Genomic DNA, 19236 nt, shown 5'->3' with positions numbered 1-19236 from the left:
GCAAGGCGGCAGAGATAGAATAGGTTTCCCAGCTGAAATGACACCAGCGGTTTAGTCTACCGAGAGGCAGCATGGATCCAAAAATGCCCTCCACTGCGTTAAAGAAGGGCAATCAGAAATTTCATGTAGGAGCAATGCAACATTTGCATAAAATGGACAGCAAGTGCCGGGCCCATGTGGCACTGCAAAAAAATACACAAGAACCACTCCAAGCTGTTTCTTCATTAAATGTATCACAGTAAGAGCAAGCAACATAGCCAACTGCAGAGGGAGCTGAAATTGGCATTGCCAGATTTATTACTGGTAAGATATACCAGTACTTCACAGGCTACTACTTGGGAATAAAATTGGAAATAAAGGGGAAAACTATCAAAAAAGGGGGGGGGGGAATAATTGTCTTGTTATCGAGATGGTGGTCACAGTTAATATGTATGCAAGTTACACTAGACTGGTGTACTTTCCTAACGCAGGACCCAGGTTTGAGAGCTCCCTACAACTACTGCAGGCACAAAACACATCCAGCCTCACATCATCAAGAACTTTGTGCTATAGTCACTACAGCAAGTGAAGACATGAACCCATAGAGCTCTTAGTCCACTCTGCATTGCTCTCAAGTTGAAAAAAAAAAATGCACCTTTACTAACTACTATAGTTTGAGTTTCTGATTCCTGAACCAGAACAATGATGCATAATGTATACACCATACATTTAGCGAGTCTAATTTTCGCGATTCAAGACTACAAAATAATTTTTGCTAGTGGTTTAAATTTGTGATTGTGGAGTACAGTGGAGAGCAAAGAAATGTGCACATGCATGTTGCATCCATGTCTAGATCAGACCGAATATTTTTGCATGTTATAAAATTCATGAATAGTACCCAACTAGCAATATTTGCGAAAAATAATAACCTCATGAAATATATGGCACATCACAGTAATTTCAAGTGCCCTCGTGTAAGTTAATGTATTATGATTTACGACACAAGCACTTCAAGTACAGTTAATGTGGTATAATTTCCTTTATTCTCATTTTTGCAAATTTTGCACGTCAATCAATATTCGCAAAGTTAGCAAGTTAAGAAAATAATGCCTCCAACGACACATACACAAATTTCAGACACAAAATTTAGTGTCTGACGTGCTGTATACCACTTACATATTTGCATGTCGTCCTACACAGAGTAAATGTTAAGAATTCGAATATAAGATTTTTGTGGAAGGTTCACTTTAAACAGTCCTGCCGAAAAGACAAATAGAGGAAAGAAACCCCGTGTGAAGTGTGTTCTTACACAACATGGACTTTTCACACTGGAAAAGGAAAGAGAAGTGGATGAGTGGATGTTTGCCTACTCATTGGTTGTGAGAATAAACACAAAGAGGGAGTGTTTCTGGTCTTCATAGCAAAGATCATTTCCTGCATTCACACTGAACACTTGTTCTTTTCTCTCTCTCTTGTTTTCTTTTCTTCTCTAATGTCTTTACTGCTCACTTTGCACACAAAACTGATTTCATTGGCAATTACCATGCAATACTGCGGAATTGTGTCCCACGTAACTCCTGCCAGTGCGATCTAAACTGTGCACTATTGCCCACTGTGTAATGCGATCTCTAACTACTCAACTCCATTTGGTGCTGCTTGTAATGTTAGTTGAAGAATTTACAACGGTTGACTAGATCATTCTCTACAAGACTTCCTACACTGTGTAGGTTTATATGAGGGTCATCTACATTTTGTGAGCGTGTTATGATCTGCTCCCTTTTGTACACCTGTTTCAATTCTAAACCAGCAATGATTATCACATATGTACACACACTCACCTACATAAAAGAACTACTGACATACTTGCAAGGAGTAAAAAAGAATTTTGATGCCTTTATGAGAAGCTATAGGTTCATCTAAATAAAAGCCCACGTTTCCTCTGTACCCCAGCATTCCTCAACATTGGCATCATGCGAGGTAAATGCAAGAAGAAAAAAACCCAGCACCACAATGCATGCATAAGAATATATAAACTTACTTTCCCTACCGCCTGCAGAATAAATAAAAAATAAAGATGATGAACAAAAATGACAAAACCAGCCAAACATATTTCCATAGTCAGAGCGTTATTCAAATCTGTAACTATGTTGTGACAAACTAATACAGGAAATTTCCCTTCTGCACTGCAACAAAAACAATTTCATAATTTTTATGCACAGAGTTTGAAAAATACAAAAGCCACCAAAAATTCAAATCAACTGGATATAGATTAGGAGAGAGAACAGTTCCTTATAAGGTGTATATCACAATTCATTTTCTCCCTGAAGGAGAATGAAACCAACATACATTATATGCAGACTGAGTTCATGTAGAAATATTAGTATAGAACACATCAGCGAAGTTAAACGAAAATTGGACAACCCTCCCAAAAGTTATAATCTTCACTAATCAAGTACCACTGTCACTGAATTACAAGACTATGCCAATTTGTGATGGGCAGTTGTATAATGATATAAGGAAAATATAATGAGAATTCCACAAATTTTCATCTTTTATGAAAAGTACACATTCCTTCTAGTTGTCACTGATATACATTGAGGGTAAGGTTATTCCCCTGCATTCTAAAATAGATTAGCCAAGTACTCTTTCACTGCTAGCAAGAAGAAAAATGTACATTTTTTTTTCTTTATATCGTTGTCAAACTCTGATATCTGCTGTAGTCTTGTCATCAAGCAATGGTGGCGCCAAAAAATTCATACCTTTTGAATGGATTGTCTGATTTTCCTCAAATGTCACTCCTGTGTTCGACTAGTATTTTTGCATCCACTCAATCTACACATATATTTGGTTTTATTTCTCCTATAAGTATGGAAGGCATCTTTCTCAGATGTTTTTAAACTATATGATTACTATGACAAGGCTCAACATAAGTGCTGGCCTGGGGGCGTAGGGTCACCAGGGCCCCATTTTATCAAAAGATAAAATCAATTTTAAATTTCCTTACCACACAGGCTGCCATAGACTTACAGTTGAAATCAACTATATAATAAATTTTAACTCTTCATAAATCAGGGCCCAAAAATAGATGTCCAGCCAAATTGGTGGCCAAATTGGGCTCTGTGTACATGCATGCACTTCAGTTTGCTGCTCTGATCATGTTGCCAAATCCCCACTAGTTTCCACTGCCAAATTCAGCATATATCATGGCCAAATTCAGAAAAAGAAACTACTTTTTTTTTTCTCAAGGCCAGATTTTATCTATCCAAGAATAGAAGTAGGTATATCCCTACGTTCATATAATAACTTCATTAACATGTGGTTTTATGGCAAATCATGTTTGTGCCTCAATACGATACTGATATTAGCCTTAGTGAACTAAGTAAATGGTAATTAAAATTGTTTATCATCATTACCTGCCAATTTTCACATAATGAAAGTGATTTATAGTCATTTCAATGTTGGTTTATCAAATGATTTCACTTGTTAACACTTTTCTTTCTTACTTCTTAATCACATTACATGGCATATGAAGCACTTTATTATACATGCCAATCTTCACATAATTATTGTGTTTTTTTAGGTACTTTTTTAACATTTTTTTTTTTTTTTTGGGGGGGGGGGGGGGGACCCAATTTCAGTGTCGGGTCACATAAAATAAAATTTGATGATTTTGATGGCCAGAATAGACCAGACCATTGTTGAGCCTTGCCTATGATATCATATATCTACTGAACCCATTGTCATGTTTTATTACATTATGAGTCAATTTCTCAAGTCTTCAGGAATACATTGTACAGGAGGGGCTACTGCTGTAAACAAATGACGTCTTATGTTGTTAACCTTCCATTCTTGCCAGCAGATTCATAACAAGAAAGATTGGTTTCATGTATAATACGTTCCAACTTTTCAAAGAAAACAAAGGAATAAAAACATCAACATAACCACACCTTCAAGTATTCAAATGTCAGCCTATGGGCAAGAAACAACAACAACAACAAAAAAAGGCCAAAAAACCCAACTTTCCAAGTAGGGAAACCTTTTTTTGCAGAGGAAGTAGTTTATTTCACTGACACAGTGAACAATCCACAGTTGGTTCCACTACTGAAATAATACCCTTCACACAGAATATAAATAGACCCTTACACGGTAAAGGACACCTTTAGACTCTGGGGACTGTCTAACCCATTTGGATTATATATTTTATACATAAAATATAGATTGACAGAAATTCACTGTCAGAGTACTACAACTACTGACAAATTCAAGTCCATGACAAATGTGAACACGAGGATGGGAAAAGGTGTGTTGTACACTTGTATTGTACCCGAAGCAGACTTCCCAGCCTTTCTAACTGAAAAAAAAAAAAAAATAACAGAGATAATTTGGCTCAAAAGTAGGAAAGAAAGAACAGTTCCTACAGGAATGTGAAGTAGAATTATCAAGAAAAGGAAGAAACTTCTATTGAAACAAGAGCTTGGAAAGGTAAAAAATTCGGATTCTTTCCTCCAAATTTAGAATAATTGGGAGATCCACTGAAATATGTGTATTCATAACATCAAACGATGAGACTATATGTGCTACAAGTGTGAACAAACTCTGAAAAAAAAAAGTACAATTTCAAGCTTAGATTACTGAAGGCACAGTCTAGTTGCTGCAGTAGCTTGTCGTCAAACTCATCTGTACAATGTACCTGTTGCTGTTGCGTCTTGAACATTTCCGGGGTTGGGTTCTTGATGGCTTCTTCCACCAGAGCCCGGGCCCCGCTGTCCAGGTTGACAGGCATGAGAGCTTTGGGGGCAAGGTGCTTGTCGTAGATCTCCTGGGCAGTCTTTTGCAGCTGTGGGGACAACCAGGCACAAATGACATGGATACATGTTATACCCATAATTCAAACACAGTCTGTTTAAGTAATTGCAGTTAGTTTTATTCTGTCATGCTTTGTGATGTTACATTGCTTACCCGATCATCGGGAGCTCACTTCAGTGGAAACCCTGTCTAGGAGTGATAAAATTCTGTGAAACGATCCATTTTTTCATTGCCTTTACCTCGTAATGAAGACTACAACCTGCTTAATCTCACCGTATTTTAATTAGGAGTCTACAACTTTGCACTGCCACTGAAAGTAATGTCTGAAAATAATGACTTCATCCAGACATAAATCAGAGATTCAATCAATTCCAATATATGACTGCCAATTGTGCAATACAAGTATAATTTTGTCGTCAAAGGCACTTAAAGCTTCCTGTTGTTGTACATGTTGAGCAATATAATTGTGCATGGTTTCATGTCATACCAATGTACTCGTATTTTGTTTTTTGTTTTGTTTTGTTTTGGGTTGTTTGTTTGTTTGTTTTGTTTTTTTTTTGGGGGGGGGTGATTTGCACAACACACAGCAGACTAACATATCTGCAGAAACCCCACTTCAGACGTGCAAAAAAAAAAAGAAAAGAAAAAGAAAGGTTGTCTCCTGAACACTCCCTTTTGGGCACAAGGGAACTGTCTGTAAGAAATACCAAAACATGGACACTATTAGTGTACTGCAGCATGTGAACACAATGTTTTGACAAGATATGTCAAGTTATGTAGTGCATTGTGAAGAGAAGGAATGTTGATAATATTTACACTTATATATATATATATTTTTTTTTTTTTTTTAAGGCAGCTTATGTTATCACCGATCTAATTCTCAAGTGACTAATACCAGTGTAAACAAGATAACATTTCACACTTTTGATATCAAATGCAAGTTCCCAGATTGATGTGTAAATTTCATGATTTTGCAAAATACTTTGGCAAAATGAAATCTTAAAATTTGTAGGTTAATGATCTTCAATAGATATCCCTTGAAGTGGGGTATTGTATGAAGATATGTATCAACTTGTTAAAGAAAAAGCTGCAATGGCTACAGCTGGAGTCCTTGTTGGCTAGAGCTACCCTTGTACCGTAGCAGTTGGAGAGACAATTAATGAAACAGGTGATGGCTTCAATAATATATCAGAGAACGATGACATTCTCATGGTCAGGCATCAGGATGATTTCAGTTTTCTAATTCACTCTGGCTTCAGGACAAATCTCATCTCTTTGGGTCTACCTACCGTTAATCATGCAAATCAGGTCGCATAACCATGGGTATAAGAATCAATATACTGGCAAGCAATGATTTATGTTTATGGAGAGTATCTTTTTTTTTTTATTATTCCATTCTTCCCAACCTGTTTCTTGTGATGCAATAATGCAAAATGATAATCCACACATTATAGACTTTCCATGAAATTGATAATGTTGAATGCACGATTGCATATCCAATGCAAGCATATTCACTAAATGTTGATAAAATATGCTATGTGGCATATAGATACAAACACTCAAGGACTATCGTACAGCGTAGCCGCATGTATTGGTTATGATATCAGAAACTAAGACTAAAAATAGATGTTGATGCACTTTGTCAGCTCCAGAGACGAGTCTGGAATGTACATCTGAGAACAGACAGCACAAGTGAAAAGCCATATTTATATATATATACTTTTTTTTTAAAGAAGAAGAAGAAAGAAACAGACTTGCCTGTCACAGGCAAATTATGTCTTTCTGCTTACTCACTTATCAAGAAACACTCATATGCCTGAGAGTATTTTAATGGTTTGACTTAGGCCAAATATTTCAAAGTGATGCACGAAACAGACACAGCCTTTTCAAAGGGTGTCATTCCACTGCAGGGTATAACGTACATATCTTGAAGCCACAGTAAGGTGGGACAGATATACATGTGTAGCACCAGTAATACTACTTCAGAACTTCATTTTCCTTGCAAAGAAGACATAATGTTATATAGAGGGAATTATGCAAAAAGACAGTATGTAAGGGCTTTAAACAGAGACTAAACAGAGACTAAACATGTCAAGCTATCTGGCATTCACTTAACTGTTGTTTTCCTCTCCCCCCCCCCCCCTTCATTCCACTGATTATTTGTAAATATACCACTGTACAAGTTAAATATGTGTTGCTAGACTTCAAGGACATAATGTGCAATGTGTATGGGACTTCACAGAAAATTGTGTTCCTGGCATTATCAACAGTTTTACAATGGGGACTTCAATCATTGTTGTATTAATTAAAATAAAGACACACACTATACCTCTCCACGGTCTGTGATTTTGGCCATCTTTTCACAGGCAATCCAAAACATGATGTTCTCCTCGCTAAATTCCTTCTTCAAGAACTCCTACATCAAGTGGAAAAAGAAGAAAGAAAATACAATATTATCATGCCCTCAATCTGGGAATAGATTAACAGAATGGATATGAAAGTAACATACCATCATTATTACACTGCAAGTCTGTACTGCATGCCACAGAAAGAAACACATTTTTATAGACCACATCAGCTGGTTGCATATTGTATTTGAAAATAAACAAAAACTTAATGAACATTCTTGTCACCTTAATACCTATCTGGTATATTCTGCTGCATTATAGTCCAACCTCACTTATCCAGTCGTATTGGGACCGGGTGAAGAGGTGAGATATGCTTAAGTATGATATTTTCAAGGAAGCTGTGTTGGGAGTACATACGACTGTATAAGGCATAGAGATTAATATCCATCGACTAGTCCAATGATAAATGACATGGCAATTGCACATTTGACAATTCATATGATATGGAAATCAATGAGCTACAATTGTATGAGTGAACATACCCCTTCCTTATATGTCTTGGTTTCTTTGATTATTCTGACAAGCAAGGATGATCAAACTTGGGAGGGCAAGCATGGTATTGTATCACAGTGATTGGCATTTATGTCGTGGCTTTCTTATTGCCTGTTTGCAACAAAAAAAAAAGTGCTAATGTGTATTAAAGGACAAGTTCACCTTCATAAACTTAAGGATTGAGAGAATGCAGCAATATTAGTAGAACACATTAGTGAAAGTTTGAGGAAAATTGGACAACCGATGCAAAAGTTATGAATTTTTAAAATTTTTGTGTTGGAACCACTGGATGAGGAGACTACTAAGGCTCGTGATGTCATATGAGTACAACAGTATAAAGAAAACTTAAAGAAAATTCAACATATTTTCACTTTTTTCGCATAATAAAAGAACACTTGACTTGCCTCTTTCTATTAAGGCAATGGGAATAATATTACCCATAACATATGTCAGTATTAAACGAGTCAAGGGAATGTGTACTTTTTTCAAAAGATGAAATTTTGTGAAATTCTCTTTATACTTTCCTTACATTGTTATACGCATGTGACATCATACACTGCAGTAGTCTTCTCATTCAGCGGTGACTGCACAAAAACTTCAAAAATTCATAACTTTTGAACGGATTGTCCGATTTTCCTCAAACTTTCAATGATGTGTTCTACAAATATTGTTACATTCTCTCAATCCTTATGTTAATGAAGGTGAACTTGTCCTTTAAGTTTCAGCTAAGTTTTGCAATGGAAATACATAAAGATGCAAAGACAGTTGTGTGTCAGTTCATATGACGATAAAGGAGAGATTCTAGAAAGTGATGGCTAGAGTACTGAGGTCAGACTGTACAACAGAAATCAACAGACAATGGCATTACAGGGCTTGACACTATCTTTTTTTCTCTGGTGGCTTGTTCGGGCAAGTAAAATCTTTCAATCTGAAATCTTGGTGGCTCAAAACAAACGAGAGCATAACAATCCATTCAAAATCTGAAGTGACCAATTGGGCCATTAAACGATAGCCTTTTTGGAAATTTGGTGGCCTGACATAAATTTCAAGTGGCCCTGAGCCGTCGTGCCATTGCTAATGTCGAGCCCTGCATTATTATTTAGAAATCAACTTTTCGGTATTTTACTTGGGCATACAAAAGATAAACAGGTATAGTCAGCGGGCAAGTCATGCTTCAGTTACATTAGATTGTTAAGAAATTCATCATGTAGAATTTGGGCATTTCCACCCGCACAAACTTTTTGTGAGGCAAGAAAATCAAACAATGCCAGAAGTATGTTGCAAGCTACATGAACACACTCCCATCTAATTGCAGCACAGCTACACACTATTTTTCATGACATCCTTACCAACTCCTCTACACAGTTCACAGCAATCATTATTTGCAGCTATGCATTCCACATAATCATTAAACAAGTTGTTTAAACAAACTTGGCCTGGCTTTTAAAACACACACATAAAAACAAACAAACAAACAAAAAACACCCTTACACAGTTAGCAAAATGTAACGACGAACTATACTATAGTGATGTACATCAAATTAATGTATGGAACAAAAATAAAGGCAGTTTTGAGAAAAAAAAATGACAGATCATGTAAACGTGATGGTGGCGAATCAAGGTTATGACCTTTATAGCAGAAGCTTCCTGGTTGCAGGGACAGAATGAATCAGCTCTTGGTACTAAAATGACAGCGGTTTCTGGGAGAGTGACAATGGCAATGCACCCTTCAGTCACTGCACAGCTCCTTGTGCAGCGAACAGACTTGCCAACACAGCTGTCACACAACATTAATAAATTATCACCAAAATACACTTGCCAGTGACAGGTGTGGTTCATGCTACCATTAATATCTCTACATGAGAATCCCAAAAAAGAGAGCTCACAGTCTAAGGACAGGAGGAACATGTGTCATTCCCCCCTAAAATGCCAACACGTTGCCACGAGTGGTGTGGTACAGAATAATCACCAGGAGCTTATATCCCATTTCTATGTTTTTTATTCCACGAACAAGTTGACTGTGGAAATGACTTCATTAAATATCTGGCATGCTTCCAGTATATTTCAAACCTAACTCCCCAAACAATCGCTACTGCCATAGCTCCAATTTAAAAAAAATATTTTTGGTCTCCTAAAAATCCCGGTAGTGTGGAGATACCATGGAGTAGGAAGGCTGGCCCAGGTCAGATATAAATGATAATCCCCGTAATAAATTTCATATGTAGCTTTATCACTGATCTCTGTGAACGTACATACACAGCTGACGAATCTCGATTGGAGTCAACCGTTACCGATGGGCATACGCTTCGATGCACATAATCGCTGACCAGTGCTTTCCATGGTTTTTGAATGCACCCCAATGGGCAGCGAATGAATCAGGCCACCCACAACTCCCCATGCTACCAGCTCTTCAGAGATGATTAAGTGGATTGTTGTTGTTGTAATTGTTAACATTGTTCCTGTTGTTCACATTGTCATTGTTGCTAATTTTGTTGTTGCTGTTAACATTGTTGTTGTCAACATTGTTATTGTCAACATTGTTGTTGTGGTGGTGGTAGTGTTGTGTTGTTGTTGTTGTTGTTGTTGTTGTTGTTGTTGTTGTTGTTGTTGTTGTTGTTGTTGTTGCTGTTGCTGTTGTTGTTGTTGTTGTTGTTGTTGTTGTTGCTGTTGCTGTTGTTGTTGTTGTTGTTGTTGTTGTTGTTGTTGTTGTTGTTGTTGTTGTTGTTGTTGTTGTTGTTATTAACATTGTTGTTAACATTGTTGTTAACATTGTTGTTAACATTGTTGTTGTCGTTACCTACCGTGAAGCAGCATAAGCCAAGCTCATCTGTAAGGAGCCGCTCAAAGTCCACAGCCCATCTAGACACTCTTCCTATCGTTGGGTCCAGGTCGCAATCGCCCCCCTGGGCTGCCAGGTTCGGGTTGCTGGCTGAGGCATGGATGCCCTTGTCATCGTGGTTGAGATCTGGGGGGTGTTTCATAAAGAACTTAAGTCCATCTTAAAAAGTTAAAATCAACTTGAAATTATAGTATGCTGTGTGTGTCTTCAATGGTATTTCAACCTCTAATGAATGAAAATCAAAATTTGGGAGATTTCTTTTCTTGCAGCCATTAATTTGCAAAATAGAATGAGTGACAAAGGAATTTGCCAACAAATTTTGATAACAATTTGAAATGGATTCTGAAATCATTGGACAAAACTGAACAGGGAAACAAGTGGCATATCATAATTATAAAGTAATCATAACTTTTACAATTACCTTAAAATCATTCTGTAAAAGAAACTACAAACAGATTTTGTCAAAAACACCTAGGAAAATTGTTTGTAAAAAAAAAAAAAAAAAAAAAAAAAAAAAAAAAAACACTTTAGGAAGATATCAGAGAAGGATCCAACTGTCAGAATGTGTATTGCATATAATGAGGGTAATGTACTGAAGTCTTGCTTCTAACCAGAGTAAAATTCGGCTGACTCTCAAATCTAATCCAGATAAAACAGCTTTGCACAAAAAAACTGAAAAAGTGGAAATTTTTGCAGTGTGGAAATTTTTCACACATTTCACACAACCAGAAACTAGTGTGAAAATAAAGCAGGTGAATATTTCTGCTTGCCATATGTCCTAGTAATTAATGTCTTGATTCAATGGAATTAAAATCACATGAAATTCATCTTACTGTGCATCCAGCCGAGCATGAAAAATTACTCACACAAAAATATCCTCTTTTACAGTACGTGTCAAACATATATAATGTTGCTTGTCAGTTGTGAGTAAACAATTTTCTTCACTTACCTCCATCAGATGATGCTAGTGTTTCCTGTAAGAAATAAGACAGAGAAATAAAAAAGCACAAAAATTAAGAAAGACATATAGACAATTTGACGGCAATTCAAGAATGACATGATACTAGCCCTCATATATTCAGTCAAGAAATGGGATTTTATATAGCCTTAAAAAGGTAAAACATAAAGTAGACAAGTGTCATGTTTATTTTACCATCTAACACATTTTCTCATACAATGTGAAACAACACAATTTACCTACACTGTAGCACTGTGTGCATGAGAATTTTATAGAGTCTATATAAGAATTGAATTAGATATATATGTATTTGTTATATATATTAATTTCTGATCGCTTAACTTGCTGGTATTCTGAAAGAGCATTTCCATTTGATGTCAGAGCCTACTTTCAGATGAAATTTGGTGGAAAGTGAAAGGACTTCCTTGAGAAAACTGATCCCTTCAGAGTGATCCCAAGCAGTTAAAGCACTCTCACAATGACAATATGAGTTTATAACACTCTAGATATGAGGTTATGGCAGAATCAGAGATGCCAGTGCCTTCCACCTTGGAGATTTCCTTCACTTTCTTTTGGATAGTTGCTTCAAGCCAGTGGATTTTATGACTTCAAAACATACAATATAAATCAAATACAGTTACAGAATATTGTCTCACAATGCCAATGTCATGTATATAGTGTGTTCAGGTATTTTTTTGTTGTTTTGTTCCCTGAATGATGTCTGGCTCCTGAAAGCTGATGCATTTCAACTCTAATATATTACACATTAATACAAGTAAAACAATTTGAGTCACAGTGCCAGTATTGATTTTAAACATGTATTTGCTTGAAGCTGAGAAAAAAAAAAACAAGTGATCACTGTAATCACTAGAATTCCATTCATGCCACAAGCAAGAAAATTTCAGAGTCAACTGAGATAGAGATGGGTACACTTGGCTGGATCTGCATGATCAATCCCAGTAGTTTAGGCTCAGCCGCCTACACGCCTCATGATACAGGTATAAGTGTCAATCTGATCGAGTAATAACAAACTATTTTGGGTCATAAACCTTGACTTTGCCCCATTTCCTGGCATGAGCAGGATACATCACTTGTGAAGGCCTCCACTGACTTGTTCTAATTGATGATAAAACTAACTTACGCACCTTTGTTCTACAAGCAAATCTTACTAACCTACCGTACGCACCTCTGTTTTACAAGCAAATCTTAAGTACGTACTTGTATCTTGCTGCACATCTCACCTGTAACCATGAAGGTAATGTAGATTAACAATGACCATATCGCTATCCATGCACTTGTGAAGCCCTATGCATGATAGTACAGTAATTTTTCACTCTGAAATCTATCATGCGGCATTCATAAAAGCAACGTTGAGGAAAGTGTTAACAAAAACCAGGGAGGTGTTCACCTCCCTGCAAAAACACACACAAACATACAACCAGTATTTCACATCCTGATGCTCACTCTACACCACAGACATGAAAAGTAGCCAAGTATGTACAGACAAATTTAAAGCAAGAAGATGCCATTTGCTCTTCTTTTGTTTGTTCTTTATTACCTGTTCACTGTTGGCATTAGCGCCCCATGGGAAGAAACAAGCCATGTTCCAATAAATCCATGGAAGATCAATATGCCACCTTCTCAGAGACACAGGGAGTCAAAAGTTTCTGGATGCCTACCCCTTTGACAACCACTCTATCTACAATACGAGTCTAGACAACTTTCTCTGTGTCCTGTATTACAGTTAATACCACAGATGGTCATAACAGATAAGAGAATCCCATGTACAACACATTAAGCCCTTACACCAGAAACAGCATCCACACCATATCTAGAGATAAACGCACACAACTGAATCTAGAGGAAGCGACCCAATGGGAAACTAAAGTCAAAAGGAAATACGTGCACTACCGGTGGAGTTTACATTCCATGTGCAGATACACAAATGTAGAAACTATAATATCATCATACTGACCCACACTTTTTTCTATTTTCTCTCTTGAGTGAAAAAAAAAAAATAAAACTTGTTGGTAGAGAGATTTCATATTTTACCAGACAAGGAAGTGCAAATCAATAATTGCAACAAGTTGATAGACGCAGCTTCGTCCACCCATACATGTACATGCCAAGTTTCATTGGGATCTCAAATGGTTTTAAGTTACATTGTCCACCAAATCCATTATGGAAAGACAGACAGATGAACAAACATCTCAAAAATATAATGTCTCTTGCAACCCTGTATGGCAAAGTCATCAAATAGTCTTTCACATTATAGGTTTACTGTGCAGTCTACCAACCTCTTTGGTTGCATTCAAATCTTCAATAGATAGGTCATACATTGTTTATATATATACTACATAAGATTTGAGGACAGTCAGCTATTACACACTTTCAGTTTTTCCCTTTTCTATAATTATGTTAAAAATTTATTTTCATGTAATCATTCTGATATCATTTTCCAAATCTATTTAAAAATTAAATCTGATGAACTTTTTAGTGTCATATGTTGGTTCTTATCAATGAATGTGTAATAGATTTTCACTTGTTTTCTCATTGTATGTATTATGTATGAAAAGCTGTGTTTTGTTTATTGTCACCCTTTCATAGACTCTTGAACTGAAAAACAGCTCATGTCTAAAGCGGGTGACTGCACCAAAATAATACTGTAAAAGTGGACATTTTCGCGCGACTAATTTTTCGCGCTTGGCCAGACGAAAAGAGTTTTGCGTGTTTTTAATTCCGCATAATCAAGACATCAACCACTGGAACATACAGCATGCAAAAATATTCGCGTGCTTTTATTTTCGCGCTTGTTTCTGGTTGCGCGAAATGCGCGAAAATTTCAACACCGCGAAAATTTCCACTTTTACAGTATGTGAATGTAAACTTCAACTCAAAACTCAAAGTCAATTGGAATAGTTTAAAATGCTTAGTTAAGAGCTTTTAACCTTAAATTTGGCTGACTTCACTTTTGCTTTGATCAATATAATATGGCATCATGAAATTATTTCTCACTTATTTTTTTCTGATTTGTTACACTTTCTCTTTCCACATTGATTTTGCAATTGCTATAGATGCTTCAAAGCTACAAGTCGTGAGTTGTGTTACTCAGAAATTAATTACCACATGAAATTTTATTGGAGTTAGTACCTGAAGATGCTTACAAAGTTATCCTATTTTGTTTCAGGACTACATGTATCTCCCTTGAGGGACTTGCTTTAAAGTCGTCTTCTTTCATTTTGTTGTCTATACTACTAAAAGCAAATGATGCATCTTCTTAAAAACATTATAATTGTGGTGTTTATATACATGTACTTGCTGATTTACAGACAAGTGACATATTTATGAAAAATGAAGTACACAGCTTCAACAGTGAACCTGGTGGCTATAATGCAAGTCTTGATTGAATACTTAAATCTTGCCTACATTAGTATAAATGAGCATTCAAATTTATCTTTTTAAAAGCATTAATATTACAAATTTTCGATAAACAGATAGCAGGGCCTGTTTTATGAAGAGTTAAAATTGATTATAACAGCCCCGTGCAATCAACTCACTGATAAGAGGCCAAAGCTTTTGAATTTGTAATGGTTATTGAGCACTGTGCGGAAGGAAGGACCAAAAAAATCTTGAAAGTTCACCTCCTCGTATCTCCCTTATTTTACCATCAAATCCCTTGAAACTTCACACATATCTAATATGGATATATCATCCTTCATATGATTTTTGGACGAAAATGCGGATGTATCTTTCGAGATATGTGTGTTTTTCTGTTTGAGTTGACCGTGGGAAAGGGTTACGATTTTTTCTAAACATAAGTCTGCGCCTGCATGAACATGCATTTGATTAACATATTGCTACTCTGTATACACCAGACTCGCTACCTGCGAAGTTTCGTGTTTGCCTAATTAGTAGTTAGGTGAAAATAAGAGCAAAAAGACAACAAAATTTAAGAGAAAATACTGGACATGCACAACTAGATCATCCTCCTGTGCATGCGTTCTCTACTGGTCAGTGCACGCTTAGCCAATCAGCGGGGTCAGGTTCAGCGCAAAGCGACAGGGTTCGGTTTTTGGTCCACAGGGTGGTGAGTGGGCAAGAGAGGAACCCTGCAATGTGCTTCAACTGTTTCAGGCAGCACGAAAACCGATACATCGGACTGCGTACTGCTTAATACGCTATGGATTTTATGTGGGTCACAAGTGACAGTGATCTTGATTTTTTCCGGACATTACCATGCGCCAAATGATACAGAAAAGATATCTGGAACACAGTATGGACATACTACCATAAGTCATATACTGAAGTTTCATTTTTTGGCAATGAAGGAAAATGTGAAAAAATAACACTTGTTTTGAGACCAAATTTTCTGGTTTGGAAGCTAAGTTTTCAATGCTATTTTCACAGGTTTATCCTCAATAAAACCCAAAATAACTAACATTGCAAGTTAGAGAATAATTTCTCCTTCAATTTGCTGTATAGATTTAATCATTTGATGGCTTCTGGGGTGAGATATTGTCATTGTCCTGCAACACTTCCCCAGCGGTTTTGCGCACACAAGCTGTCTACTTCATGTAAATGAGGCTTCAAGGTCATATGCTTTTAGCCAGTTACTTGTACTGTATCGCCATGCCTGATAAAGTTGATTTCTATCATAAGTCTATGGCAGCTGTGTGTTAAGGGAATTCAAAATCGATTATATCTTTTGATAAAACAGGGCCCTGGCACTGCAAAAGGCACAAAATACAGAAAGAGCATTGATGAGATCATAAATAGCAGATAATATCAAAACAGTACTGCCACCCTAATGAGATCATCGTGGTTTCCCTTTACTTTTTACCTTCACCTCAGGAATACTGACGGCTGAAATTTATCCACACCTCACATTTATGTTTGATGGCTAAAAAAAAAAAAAAATGATGTGATTCAAGATATCAAAAGAGGGTGCCAATGTAGCTGATCATAAGTTTCATTGTGTGAATAATAACACAATAATAATAACTGAAATCTGGGACTCATGGCAGAACTTACAGTACTGCTTATTCCAAAGGCCATATCATCCTACAGTACATCCCTACACGTGTACATGTCTTTACCAACTACTTAACTCTGTGTAAGTGTAACATTTTGTCAATCAGCAATACCAGTACATATTAGTTAACGGGGCCTTTTTTGCTTGATTGTTTGTTTGTTGGTTCTGTTTTCCTTTCATTTTCATTTTTGGTCGCATGCACACCACCTTAGTCAGATTTACCATATGTTATGTATGACTACATCTAAAAAGATTATGGAATTGCAGTTTCACATTTTTCATCAAATAGTAACACTGTTCTCCCAAATTAAATGTGATGCCTTATTCTACCTTGTGCACAAATTTCAACTTTATATCCCTCACTTTCAAAGGAACCATTGTGGGGAAAAATACATACAATCCCTTGAATCAAATGAAGTTAGAGTTGCAATGACTTTGTAGCAATGACATACAATTTTCTAGTCAATTATTTGACAAACTAATCTCATATTTCTACATGCTAAAAATAAGAAACTTTTGAGGCCAAGAAACTATTGACACATCTATAATCTGCATGTCAGATTGTGACCAAAATAATACAATGAGAGACTGTATAATTCCACAACTTTGATGTTTGTGTGGTTTCAATGAAACTGCAACTTATCTGTTTGGTATTCCAGTTAATTTGAACATGGAGTAGAATTTCAAAGAGTTGAGAGGAAGTTATGCATTTCACAGTAGGCAATAATATTGCAGTAACAAGCTCACGAAATCAACATGCCAATACCCCATATGTGCCACTGCTATGTTTCATTAGAAATCGGGAGTTGGTGTTTGTTTGTTTTTTCTTTTGTCCTTGTATTGAAATTCATCAAACAATACTGTGGAATTCATTATCTAAAAGCCTGATATCACTCTCTTCTTCAGAATGAGAAGAACAGAACATTGTAGCATTGTATCACACTACCAATGAGCAATTTGAGCCCTAGAAATTGTTACTCAAAAATCATCAAAAAGAGTGATACATACAATTATACAGTACATGTATACTTAAAGAGATCTCAAATCACAGCCAATTGCTAATGTCTGTTCAAATATATCACCACAGATAACATACATTGTAGCATGGAAATGAAGGTGGTTGTGCCAGAAACAAAACAAAACAAAACAGGAGAAAAAAAAGCACTGCTGCCCAGAACTGGAGATAAATCATGTAAGCCCACACAACACTTACTCTCATGGAAAAAAGTTTGTTTGATGAACCATGGCTTGGCTGCCCACGAGTTTTGCTGAGTTTGTTCTTTGCATTGACAGGCATGGTGAATGTTTCTCACCGACTAACACTGCAGCTCCCAGTCTTGTTATATGATCACTCTATGCTCACAACAACTAAACACATGCTGTTATCGAAATATAGATAAGTCCTATTGAAGCATCAAATTCCTGCAGAGAGGTCCAAGTTCCTCCAAATATTCACCGAGGATAAAGTGCAAAGGAGATTTTTTAGTTCCTCAAAGCAAGAAATCCTTTCCAAGGACACTTTCTCCTATACACACATCCCAGTCATTTCTGTCTCTTTTCAGTTATGAATAATGCCAAATCCAGAATGATTGAAATGATCTCCACAATCCAGACTAATTACTATCAAGTTCTTCATTCTCTGCCGAAGGATACTGCGATGTCATCGTTTGACGAAAAAGACGCGGAAAGAGTTTTGAAAAATTCCAGAATTCTAGGAATTCAAATATTGTGACAAACAGCGAGGTCTGAAAGTCTAGCCAGAGGCAATGTGATGAGCAGGAAACGCTTGAAGGGTCTGTGTGCCGATGGCATTACATAGCTCTATTCACCATCGTCTGCTATGTCTGATGCATGGAGCCCAAATGAATCAGCTTCCAGATTGTGGGATATCTAAACCATCTGCAGAGCCTAACGGATGAAGACGGCGACATGATACAGATGAGAGTTCCTTTCAGTTTTGCACCCACTGCAAGCCTTGCCGCCAAAGAGTCAGACGTACACTTTGGCAAAAGAGGATCCTGGCCAGTGAGGGAGCTATGATGGCTACCCTTTCATTCCTTCACTCAGTCCAACAGCCACTCATGTTGTCACCGATACAGAGCTTGTTTACCACTGCACTTCCTCTTCATGCCCAGCTTGCAAAAACTTTTGACATGAAAACTTTTGACTTCCTTCCCCCATCCTACCTCCACAATAAAAAAAAAACAAAAAACAAACACACACAAACAATAATGGCAAGAGACATGCAACGGTGCATGTGAATCATGTTTTACTGGATATCAACACAGTCTACAAACAATGCCAATGTCAATCCAACAGAAGTTGTAGATATACAACTGCACTATACCTGTATGTTAAAGCCACCTTCTGGAAAAGATCTGAGACATAAATCCACAGATTTAGCTCTGGTATCACTGAATTAACAGTTTAATTTCATTTTATTTCATACATTTCATTTCCAACAAAAATGTAAATACAGTAAAAACATTTACAACTATAGACAGACTATGCAGAATTTCAATTTTTCAGCAATATCTGTGGAGTAAATAATCTGGTGTCTTTATAATACTGAGAAGTTAGTGACTGTTCATCATGAGTGGATAGTTATCTTCATTCACAGTATGCCAGCATTCATATTGTTGGGATCGTTTATCACAGCCTATAAGTAACTAGATTATAGGAAATTGAAACTTAAATTCTCTTTGGTGTTAATTATTGACAT

At 36.6% G+C, this 19236-nt stretch overlaps 1 protein-coding gene across 3 annotated transcripts in view; it reads right to left on the bottom strand.

Moving 5' to 3' along the window:
* Nucleotides 1-18355, bottom strand: part of LOC140241336 (uncharacterized) — a 47502-nt gene extending 29147 nt beyond the window's left edge. For 2 of the 3 annotated variants that reach the window (XM_072321062.1, XM_072321063.1), the window contains exons 1-5: nucleotides 17728-18355; nucleotides 11474-11498; nucleotides 10487-10650; nucleotides 7115-7201; nucleotides 4670-4816 (exon numbers count right to left, since the gene is read on the bottom strand). In XM_072321062.1, coding sequence (XP_072177163.1) covers nucleotides 4670-4816; nucleotides 7115-7201; nucleotides 10487-10650; nucleotides 11474-11498; nucleotides 17728-17811 — 507 coding nt within the window. In that variant the 5' untranslated portion in view covers nucleotides 17812-18355. Of the gene's footprint in view, nucleotides 1-4669; nucleotides 4817-7114; nucleotides 7202-10486; nucleotides 10651-11473; nucleotides 11499-13040; nucleotides 13277-17727 lie in introns of those variants that run through there. The other variant, XM_072321064.1, reaches the window with a different exon arrangement.
* Between the last annotated feature and the right edge of the window lie 881 nt (nucleotides 18356-19236).

Source organism: Diadema setosum, chromosome 18, assembly GCF_964275005.1.
Source record: "Diadema setosum chromosome 18, eeDiaSeto1, whole genome shotgun sequence".
NCBI lineage: Eukaryota > Metazoa > Echinodermata > Echinoidea > Diadematoida > Diadematidae > Diadema > Diadema setosum.
Note: the sequence above shows the minus strand (reverse complement) of the source record. Positions and strands in the feature narration are given on the sequence as shown.